At 37.0% G+C, this 11,249-nt stretch overlaps 1 protein-coding gene across 1 annotated transcript; it reads right to left on the minus strand.

Moving 5' to 3' along the window:
* Positions 1 to 632: 632 nt before the first annotated feature.
* Smp_025150 (sugar nucleotide epimerase related) lies at positions 633 to 9,750 on the minus strand. The gene is made up of 3 exons (XM_018789544.1): positions 9,544 to 9,750; positions 3,698 to 3,844; positions 633 to 1,174 (listed from the first exon to the last, which is right to left on the minus strand). The coding sequence occupies exons 1-3, from the start codon at positions 9,629 to 9,631 to the stop codon at positions 732 to 734; spliced, it is 678 nt and encodes a 225-aa protein (XP_018654977.1). The 5' UTR covers positions 9,632 to 9,750; the 3' UTR covers positions 633 to 731.
* Between the last annotated feature and the right edge of the window lie 1,499 nt (positions 9,751 to 11,249).

Here is an 11,249-nt window from a genome sequence, read left to right on the forward strand (position 1 = left end):
TAAAATCGAGTTAATTGGCATATGTTCTGAACTGGAATTCCGCGGAACCATTTCAAAATATTAGGTGCACATTAATTGCATTTCAAAATCAAAATATGCTTGACTTCACATACCACTATAATGTTCAGCTAACATGAGACTAGATAATTTAGTTTCGTATACCATTAAAAATTTACTAATTCCGGACATCGACCCGTCCTCCGCTATACATGGTTATTTAAGACGATAACTAACATTTCTTAAGGCTACTTTTTATACACCAAATATCGTGATAATCAATGTGACCGTTGTCGTATTCCGCAATCACATGATTTCTTGCTGACAATGTATAGAAAAGCACTTCCTATGACAGAAATGATTAGTGTTATCGACCGACACACACGTTTGTCGACCATTAGAAAGTATAGCTGAGCAAGAAAAACAAAATTTGCAGGATATAAAGAATTGTATTGCTTAGTTATACACAAAGTAGTAAAGACTAGCTCCTAAAAGTTGAAATATATTGAATTTATTGGTGAATGGTGAAACTGCAATATAACACAAAGTTTCCATGTAGGAAGAGTCACAATTATAGCGTTGGAAAGATAATACATGAATATGTGAGACAGTAGAAAATATTCAGGTGCAACTAGATTTAAATATCATGGTTGAACAGATAACAAGAGGAAAACATGGTGAGTGATATTTTATTAATAGATAACTTTGTTCAATAAAAAGTTAAGACGTGACAGTTATGAACGGGGTCGACGACCGAAAATATTTTCCAAAGCATCTGCTATATCAGGGTATTTGAACTCGAACCCTGCATTAAGGAGCTTCCTAGGAATCACACGCTGACCATCTAAAACTAAGGTAGCACGATCGCGACCAAGAAGTAAAGTAAAAAGAAACGATGGAATTGGAGCATCAGAAAAGATATTCATCGGAGCACCAAGTGACTCAGCCATGGCTTTAGCAAAAGTAACCTGCTGGACAGGTTTAGGTGAAGTACAATTGACAGGTCCGCTTGGAAAAACTCGTTCAAGGTCGGAAACATATTCAATTATTCTAACCATATCATCTAAATGAATCCAAGACATCCATTGACGACCAGTACCAATCGGATTACAAAACCCAAGGGGAAAAACGTGCCGAACAGTACGAATGAAATGTGAGTCTTTGCTAAGAACTACACCTAAAGCGAAGGAAAGAAATGAAAACTTTGGAAAATGCTTCATGTTATGAGTAAGAATGGTAGTCAGTAAAATTACTAAGAATTACCAAAAAGAATGAACCTAGAGAGTTGAACAAGAAAATTAACAAAGGTCTTTATTTAGCTTGTTGACATTGGAAGTACCAGATACATATGCACCGCACAAATCTCATTTGATTTGTGTTGACATCGGCGAGAAGGATGTATTTGTAATCTCAAGATGGTTTGATTTACACTTCGTAAGACAATCATATTGGTATCGCCTAGTGAATCAGTTAAAACTGAACGTGATTTTATGAAGCATTCTTGTCCCAGTTATTTACCGTCATCATATGTTGTTAGTTATTTACGTAACTAGAGAAATCAGCCATATCTTACTGTAAACATCAAGCCACTTTGACTCAGTTTTATCTGAGAGTGGTTTGCATTTACTTTACTACCAACCATCGAAATTGTACTCTCCTCATAGGTATGGTTATTTCTAAGAATTAGAAATTGTTGGACTCCCCATTGCTATATGCACTGCCCTCATTTTTTCGCTGATCACATTTACTTCAAGTTTATATACTAATTACATAAATTTGCGTTTTAGAAACATAAAGCGTAAGCGATGAAATATAGTTTGTTTTGACCATAGTTACCACTCAGATTCTGATTCAACAGTTACGCAAATCGTAACTAAGATATATGCAGACGAAATAAATTCTTCATGCACTATTTTTGCTTTAATGATATCCTTAGTCGTGATTTGTGTCAGCAACTACTTGTTACATAACATTTGAACCTACTACTACTATTTTGAAGTAGCTAATCTAGTAATGTTTAGCTTTAGTGATTTTTGAATCACACTTAAACTAGCAGTCTAGATTTCTCAAACCATTCAGATGTGAAAAACCAGTCTTCTATAATTTTGTTAGCTAATTACAATCAACACGGAGTCTGGGTCAAATGTGTCGGCTTAAAGTGCCATACTATAGCAACGGGGAATGAAGTTAACAAGATGAATGACAAAAACGTCGAGATAATAGTAATATCACTGATAATGTGAAGGACTAAACATTAGAGAATATGTCTCAAGAAGAAGGAATAGATTTGAGGGATAAAAAATACGGGATAATATCGAAGATTAAGACCTAGGGGAAAATAGGCAGTGAGTACATCCACACCAATGTGACGAACGTTCAGTCATATCACCTAGCTCCTCGAACCACTAATTGCGGTTATCGCAAGGACCTGGTCAGGTAGTCTGAAGCAACCAGTAGATGGTGGAGATGGAACTTGAATATTTAGAACCACTGACTTGCCTAAACTACCTACTTAGTATAACTGGAGAATTGGCTCTTTCTACGACAAATTTAGGCTATATTTAACAACACCAATAAAAACAGATATGAGTGAAAATCAGTAGTGTTAATCTCATTACCTGGTGATGGATCACATGACGGTAGTAAAAAATAATGGTAATCAGAAAAATCGGCCCCGGGCGAAGTGATGAGAAAAAAACATTTTCAATTAAACCTAATAAACAATTGAGTAATTACGCCTCGGATCACTAACGTTTACATGAATTGCGGTACATTAGAGCAATGTTAACAACACCGAAAGTGTTTTCGAATGCTGCCGTTTGATTAATTCCATGAACAGAGAGTGTGTAACTTAAAGTCATCTACTGTGACAAACCATGGCGGTCAATCATCCACAAATTTATAAAGTGGAGCAAGACATTTGTCAGTGTACTTGGTGGACTAATATGAAAGACAACGATGTTTAAAAAGTATTGTTAAGCAATAACCTCACGGAAGCAGATTAGAAAAAAACCAATGTCCGTACGAGGTAGCAAAGAAAATATGAAATAGGCAGTTATGAAACCTGATAATTTATGTAAACAAATGCTAATCTAAACAACACTGGGGGAGTTGGTCATATATTGGAAACTAACTCTCCATGAGCACTAAAACCCTTAGTATGAAAACATACTACGTTTTCCTGATTGTAAAGTGAAGGGAAGATTGAGTCGGCTGAGAAATGTGTTTTTAAGTGTAAAAATTGATAAATCGACAAAGATCAAAAAAAGAACCTGGCATAAATGTGCTGTGTGCCACGGGATTAAAATAAAAGATTTCAAAATAATGTATCGGCAACGATAAAAAGAAAGATTAAGTCTTGGGAATACGGTTTAAAAACATTTAGAAGAGTGAAGTTCGTAATAAAGGGATACTGAAGATCAAAATCGAAAGGAACAGAAAACGTGAATGCAGCTACACCAGTGTAATTGATTGTGAACCATATCACTCACAGTCCCCAAATACTGATCGCAGTTACTACGCGGGCCCCAAACCGGGTAGTTTAGGTCTGCCGAAATGACTTAGACCAACAGACAATGACGTCATGAACTGATGCTACGTCTTAGTTCGACTAACCCTAGCCTTCATACAAACTTCTTCTGGAATAGCAAGCAACATTTGTCAGGTTAGGCAAGAAGTACTAAGAAACTTCAAAACTCACCTGTTCGCAGTTGAATTTGACGAATATCTGGTCTAGAGGGTATTTGAGCTGCATCTTCCCATTGGTTAACAAGATTTGTAATAAAATTGCAATCTCTGGGTGGAGCAGATTCATCATATGTGGTTTGCAGATCAGGAGGGTAGAAACCTACCAAAAAATACAACAGAGATAAACACAAATGTACCACAGTGGAATATTGTGTGTGCACAAACTATCAGGATGGTTAGATCAAAAACAGTGATTAGTTCTACTTATGAATGTTTTCCTGTTTATTTGAAGGAAGTTCAGTAAGAATTATAACTGTAAAAAGGCTAACGCACAACTAAGTTGAACAAATAAAAGATGGAGACTGAAATGTCCATCACTTCAAATTAAGTAGGATATACCTACTGAGAAAATAAAGGTTCTTCAGTTTATCTAAAAATCATCAATGAAACCCGATATTAACTAACATTCGTTCTTAACAAAGAACACTGATATAGGGTATGTGGATGACGACGTATTGACAGTAAAATTGAGGTCTATGAATCAATATGATAGATACTCAACGCCAGTTAGATCAGACAATAATTTGGTGTTAGCTGACATTGCGAAAAGATATTGAAAGTCACAAAAGTTGTTCAGTACTCGACTTCCAGTCTATTCCAAACTTGGTCTCTTACTGAACTCGACTATCGACTTTTACACGAAACCACTATGTGATAGTGATTTGGAACTTACCAACTAATATCTTTGTTTATAATTAATTCGAAATATGATGTGACAATCATTAAGTGTCATATCTGGGAGATTATTGTTTATAAAGTAAGCAAACTAATTAGTTCGACTTTTACAAAAGTGAGTAGTTGGGGTGTGAATAATCGCACATTTGTAAACTGTTATATTGCACAATTTTTGAATTCATAGTGAAAACCAATAACGGCAGTGGCAAGGATGTATGTTCGTTTCCATTCATAATAATTGCAAAGTGTGCAAAACAATAATTTGTAGAGAGCTATGCATTCGCTGAGAGATTACCTTGATATGCTAAATACTGATCAGTCTTGTAAGGAAGCCTTGATAGTGAATGTATATTACAGCGCACTTGATTTTCTCTTGGTATATTTATTACTTTATTAAACTGAAACACAAAGCAGGCCATAACTTGAAATCCTGAAGGCAAAAGGAAAAGCAGACCAAAGAAAGGATTGAGCCAGGAACTGTAGGCAGACATCGAAACAGTGAATAACAGTTGGAAACAGCTGGAAAGGAGCCCAGGACAGGGTTGGTTGGGGAACTCTGGTATACGCTCTATGCTACTTACCATTTGTTTACAAAATTAAACAAAGTCTTCCTTATAGTTACTCTTAACAAGTTTAACAGAATTACTAGAAGCTGATGATCCTTGTAAATTTAACATTGTGTTGTATACGCAAAACAGAAGTTGAGTTTATGACTTATTGAACTCACCAACCGCTGATGCATTTATGAATGCCTTTATTGGGGCAGATTTTGATAAATCAACAAGAAGCTTGGTTGTGTCTATACGACTGGTAAAAACTTCTTCAATATAACTATAGTAATTCCTGTAATTCATGGAAATAAATGTGAATGTAAGCAAAGTTAACTGACTCTTTGATAAAAAATAGTAGGTTAACTTCACCAATGTTTCGACCGCTCAAGTTTACAATAACATCTACATCACTTGGTAAACCATTTTTCTTGATAGAATCCTAATAGGTAAGCCCTTCATATTTTAAAAAAGAGTCTACCCAGCTCAAATCATTTTTTTCCTTCGGTTTGCGTGAGATAACTTGTACATTATGTCCGGTTGATCGAAGTGATGAAACAAGTGATCGACCTATTAATCCCGTGCCACCACCTGTTAAATAAAGGCATTGACTTTAAGAGGGTTAAGAGATTCAATAAGATAAATTTAAAAAAACGGCTGACAATAACAGGAGTATGACCAGAATGATATGGAGATATTGAATGGTTTCATGTTGTTCGAAAACTGGATTTCTAAAAGCTGCTACGATCCCTCTAGATCAGAAACTACTCCAGTTACGTCTAATAATCGAAGGTCAAATACGATATAGGTTGGATCATAGAGCAATAAAATTCAAGTTACATACAAGAAGCTGATCTGCAAATGTACCGAGAAGTTAGCATAAGTTATGAAGAACAGTATCCTTATTAATTATGAAATAATCCACCAGATATTTTATCAGTGAGGTTTAGGAAGTAAAATTCCTTAGCGTAAGATAGTTCTCTAATCTGAGTTGAGTACTTTTTGGAAACTAAAAACAGTCTAGTCGTTTAGAAAGAAATCTGTTTACGACTGTTCCAAAGTACCAAACCAAGTCCAGTGGTTCATATGAACTCCGTTGAAACGTAATTTTTAGTAATAGCAGGCAATATATTATCTGATTCATTGCATTATTAACCACTGAATCACTTAAAAGTCCCGGGGATGGATATTACCATTATTTTATCACCAGGTATGAGAATAAGAAAAAGCCTTGATGAGTTACCTCCAGTAATTTTAAAGAATGGCGATTCAGTTTAACGATTACATTGATTAACGTATTAGTTGTAGCCTAGAACTAGGACGCCGATCTATCAGACTATGACTAACCACTAAATGTTTGAGTTTGTAAAAAAAAGTAATAATCAGTTCAGGCGTCACAATGTTTGATGGATTATTTCCTATAATCCCCCGATACTTAACTGAAAATTGAAAACAGCAAACCAGTTATGCAACCAATTGTGTAGCTAATTCGAGGAGCTTCAAAATGCTTTGATGAAATGTTTCGAAATGTATATATATTACCCGCGTAAGATCTCATCTAGGTTACTGTAACCAAAAGTTTGGTCCATGACTAACTGTATTATGCTCTTCAGTGTTCAGAGTATAGATACCAACTTGGTACAAAGACTTCCCAACCTGTCATATAAAGGTAACTGAAACATTTGGATTCGTCTCCCCTATTTAGTCGATTTTATTTTATTTGAACACATAAATATTGGCACAAAGGGGCACCGAGCACATATGCGCCACACAAGTCACTCGATTTGCGTGTGGGCTATGATACTGCCCGGGTGCCCAGGCCGAAGTAAGCGGTTTTCTTAGAGGGCCACACCCGGAGCCTCCCCACTCTCGGCATTTGGGGGATGAGATGTGACATTAAGATTCTGTGTCTTGAACGACGACTTGGTTACAAACATGTTTTATCTTCTTGCTCTTTCTAGAACTAAACATCCCTGTGGACACTAAAAAAGGATTTCGAAACCATGATCGAATAGACCCGGGTTAGGGTTTAGTCTTTCTTACAGAGCGGTTAACGACTAGAACATGCAGAAGAAGTAAATAGTAACAGACCTTCGAGTAACATTTTAAAGGAGAAACTGGATCTCCAATGAGAAACATACTGCAAGGACCGACGTTTTATCCTTATTGCTGAAAACTAGATAAACTGACAGTAATATTTATCAAGAGATGCAATTACGGCAAGGGAAAAACAACTAGAAGAAACTATCAGGCTAACTGAGCTATCATTCTTGGTGCTGCAGTAATAAGGATAGGTATATTTATGGGCTTTGCAGTTAGTCATGAGTACGTATGGGTTTCTGTCGATAATGTCTGCTGCATATTTTTCTCTGCTAACTGTGTAAACAACGTAATAAATGTCTTTCACATACTCAGTGCCTAATTTCTATCAAATCTTCTTTCAAATATTCGCATCAAAGTAGTAATCCCTTCGTTGATACACATATTTTCGTAAATAAACTCCCTATTCTCTAACTAATGTTAGGAATTTTAGTAAACTAATTTCTAAATTTTAAATTCCTTACAGCTAAACAGTTTGCTGTCATCAATTCTTCGGGAAAGCAGATAATCGTTGCAGCAAGCCAGTGGCTTGCTAACGAAAATGTGTATGTATCCCGACAGCTTCGTAAACATGGACCTCAAGAAAACGTTTGATTCAGATGGTAACTGGTCTATCATCAAATGCAAAGTTTCACGCTGACGTGGTGAAACGTAACATATTATCATGTTTTATGCAAAATTTACATGCAGCTAAAGCTGGGGGTGACTAGACCAAGAGATAGGATCAGTCCATGTAACCATTAGCAACTGGAGTGAACTGCGTTGGTAGGTGTATATACTAGCTGGTTGGGGTCCTCGTGATTATTGTAACCGACGGTACTTGGATCTTGAATGACATGGCTCAAAATAGTTTGCAGTGGAGCAGGCGAATCCATTATTTGTGGTTCCCCAAATTCTAAGTAATATGCATTACCACAGAAGGAAAGATAATGCATGTAAAATTTTCCCGTTCTTTAGGTGCACGGTACCATTTTAACAACTGTTTTACTTTTTGTGGTAATTTACTAATATTACACATGCTGAAATATAACTCCGCTAAACGGGCTGACTCTAACTTTATTTTAGAAGTCATCTAGTGATTAAACGGTTCGTAATGAGGATGTACTAACATGATTTCGAGGTTATGTAACCATTTATACTGAATAATATTATTCATTTACTGTACACGCGTTTGCTTTTTTACTTGGATATGTTCTATAGAGAGAAATTAGAAATACGTAGGAAAAGCTTGCGCGACTTGTCATTTTGTTTATAATAGGACCCTGTTATCTGGTAATTTGTTTAAAAACCACGGATTTATTGGTAGCTTTTCTACCCTTTCCGGATTTCAGTATGAGACAATCAAACTTTTAGCTTACAGCGCGGACGTTATTACTACCCCAATGCTGTGAATATTCTTGTGAATTCTGACTAATGTTTCAGTCGAAACTGAGAACGAGAATGATATGTATCGTCATCCCAATTAGTGTTTAGGCTTACTCAGACCTGTGACGGTGAACGAACCCCAAACAACCAATAAAGCGAACGAAAGAGTAAATAAAGGAAAAATGTCGATTCTTCGCATTCATGTCGGTTATTTAAAGGGAAAAGTCGATTTCATGACATGAGAGACAAGGTACAAAATCGTTATCGGAGGAAGAAAGAACACGTAAGTACGGATTCAAAGTGATTACTATTATCTACTGCTCTATATGTAGGGTTTTCAATGTTAACGAGCATAACCGTAAGTCCAGTTTCAAGTAGTTAGTTATGCAAAAACAAGTCATTCAGATATAGTAACATAATTTTCTTTACATTCTAGAAGTTACAAGATTGTTTTGATTCTCAGTAGTCGAACAGGCGTTAGGAAAAGAAATAATCCGTGAAATGCTTTTCCTGTCCAACTCCATTTTCAATAAATTGTTCTTAGAAAATGTGCTTACTTTTTTATTTGAGAAAGCCTGTTTGATTTTAAATGCATTTGGAATTAAGTGCACCACCTTAATAATGAAACACCACCTGCTCTTTCTTTTGTAGATCTTTCCAAATGACACTGGCGCCTGACAATTGCAATTGAAATATAAAGATTGATGCTCTAGCATCAACTAGCCAACTACTCATAGCGCTGTACAACAATACGCTTTTTCTTTTTAATACATTTTTTTAAACTTATACCACATTTTACATACACTCCGCTTTTCCTATGCTGTGTTGTGGGACTGAAGGCGAACACAGATGTTTGGGGTATGACAAAGGTGTCTTCAGAGTGGATGCAAAATTACATAAAACGGTGTGTATATAGGCGAAATGCAGACAATTTGGAGCGATTTTGGAACGCAGAGCGATATAAAAGAGAAAATTCGCATTATTTCCCCCTGATAGATGAAAAAGCGGACATTTTGACGCATTTCCCCATTATTTCCCATCGCATTTTCCGTTTTATTGGTTGTTTGGGACACTCTTTCCTACATGAATTCTTAGTATGCTCCACACTCACTTGAGATGTAATACTTGGAGTCGACCAAAAATTCGTTATACATGTAGTTAAGGCTAAGCACAAATCGGTAAAGTGACCATACCGACATATCGTCCCAAGAACGTAATTAAATCAGATCATGTAGTGGTGTCTAATGTCATTGTCTCTTGATATTTAAGGATGGCACGTAAAAAGCAGACTGCTCGCAAGTCAACTCCCACGGTCTTACTCTTGTGATTTGTTACACGACCGCCTCTGCTTCTAAGTAAACGCTATCATAACGTGCTACAAACCTACCAATCAAAAACTTCATGTTGAAACTAACCCTCACTGACGATTCAAACAACTTGGAATTAATAAACCACAGATTATATGGAAATTAATGTGCTTTTCATATTACTTCTTATAATACCATTTTCACCGAACTTCACATGCGGTTCAAGAACAAGTTTTAGATCTCTCAAAGTTTAAATGAGTCTGAGAGCAGAAATCAGTACCAGTCAAACGCCATCACGCTTAGACTGAGTATTTACAAATGAAGAATTCCTAGGCGATAACCTCTCAATCCTGGCTCCCCTGGGGAAAAACGATCACGCCATTATATCCTTCAGTTTTGTCAGCAAAACTGTTCTGTCTTTATTTAAATTCATAAAGGGAACTAACTGCATGAAACTGAGCTAAGTTATCTCACCAACATCAGGCGCTGGAGTTTTAAACGATTGAATGTGTCAGCTTTACAGGACTATCTACAACAGGTGGTATGGGATGTTCACCGTCCATTTGTAGTGGGTGATCATTGGGATTTCTTATTGCACATGCTCTTATGTGCTACTAAGCATTCACTTCCTCAAACGGTCCCCAAAAGCTATAAGCAACCTACAATCAACAAGAACCACACTCTTCGTTTGCTAAGCCTCAAAAGGCACTCTTCGGCTGAATACAAACGAACTAGTAACAAAGTAGCGTACATGCATTACAAATATATAAGGAACATATGCACAAAGGCATTAAGAGAAAACAGGCTTCAGTACCAAATAAAACTTGTGGCAAATTTTCGCCAATCCGAAAAGCTTATTCTGTTATGCAGCTTCTCTTCGACAAGCCAAAACTGGGGTTTCCCAACTGCTTGGTCCTAATGGTTCGACCAATAACGACGGGGATGCCGTTAACCTTTTGACTGAACAATACTATCGGACATTTCAACCGACCCACATCAACCACACTGATGAAAGCTTCATCTGCAACTGTACAGGACATTCCGAAGTGAGCCTGAGTGCCGACTTGGTGTTCCCTAAACTGCAGCACCTAAGAAAGACACTTCTCCTGACCTGTATATGGCCAACACCGCTTGACGTGATGTTCCCAAGGCAAAGTACCGGAAATTTGGAAGCTAGCTCACATCACACCAATTTTAAATGGAGGTCGACGTGGCAAACCTTTGAGTTACCAACCGGTGGCTCTTCTCTCTATACCTCCAGAAATTATGGAGTTCCTGACATGCGATGGTATACACGAACACTGATTATCCTTAAACTTCTCACCCCAACAGCATGGTTTCAGGAATGGTCACTCCTGCATAGCCGAACTGCTGACTGCAGTGGACAGATGGACAAGCATCCTTGACCGCGAGAGGATGGTTGACATCAACTACCTTGATTTCTCAAAAGCTTTTGATAGGGTCAACCATATATGACAGCATGGTCGAAAAGTCATATCTTGATTCTCGC

Source organism: Schistosoma mansoni, chromosome W (genome assembly GCF_000237925.1).
Source record: "Schistosoma mansoni strain Puerto Rico chromosome W, complete genome".
Lineage (NCBI taxonomy): Eukaryota > Metazoa > Platyhelminthes > Trematoda > Strigeidida > Schistosomatidae > Schistosoma > Schistosoma mansoni.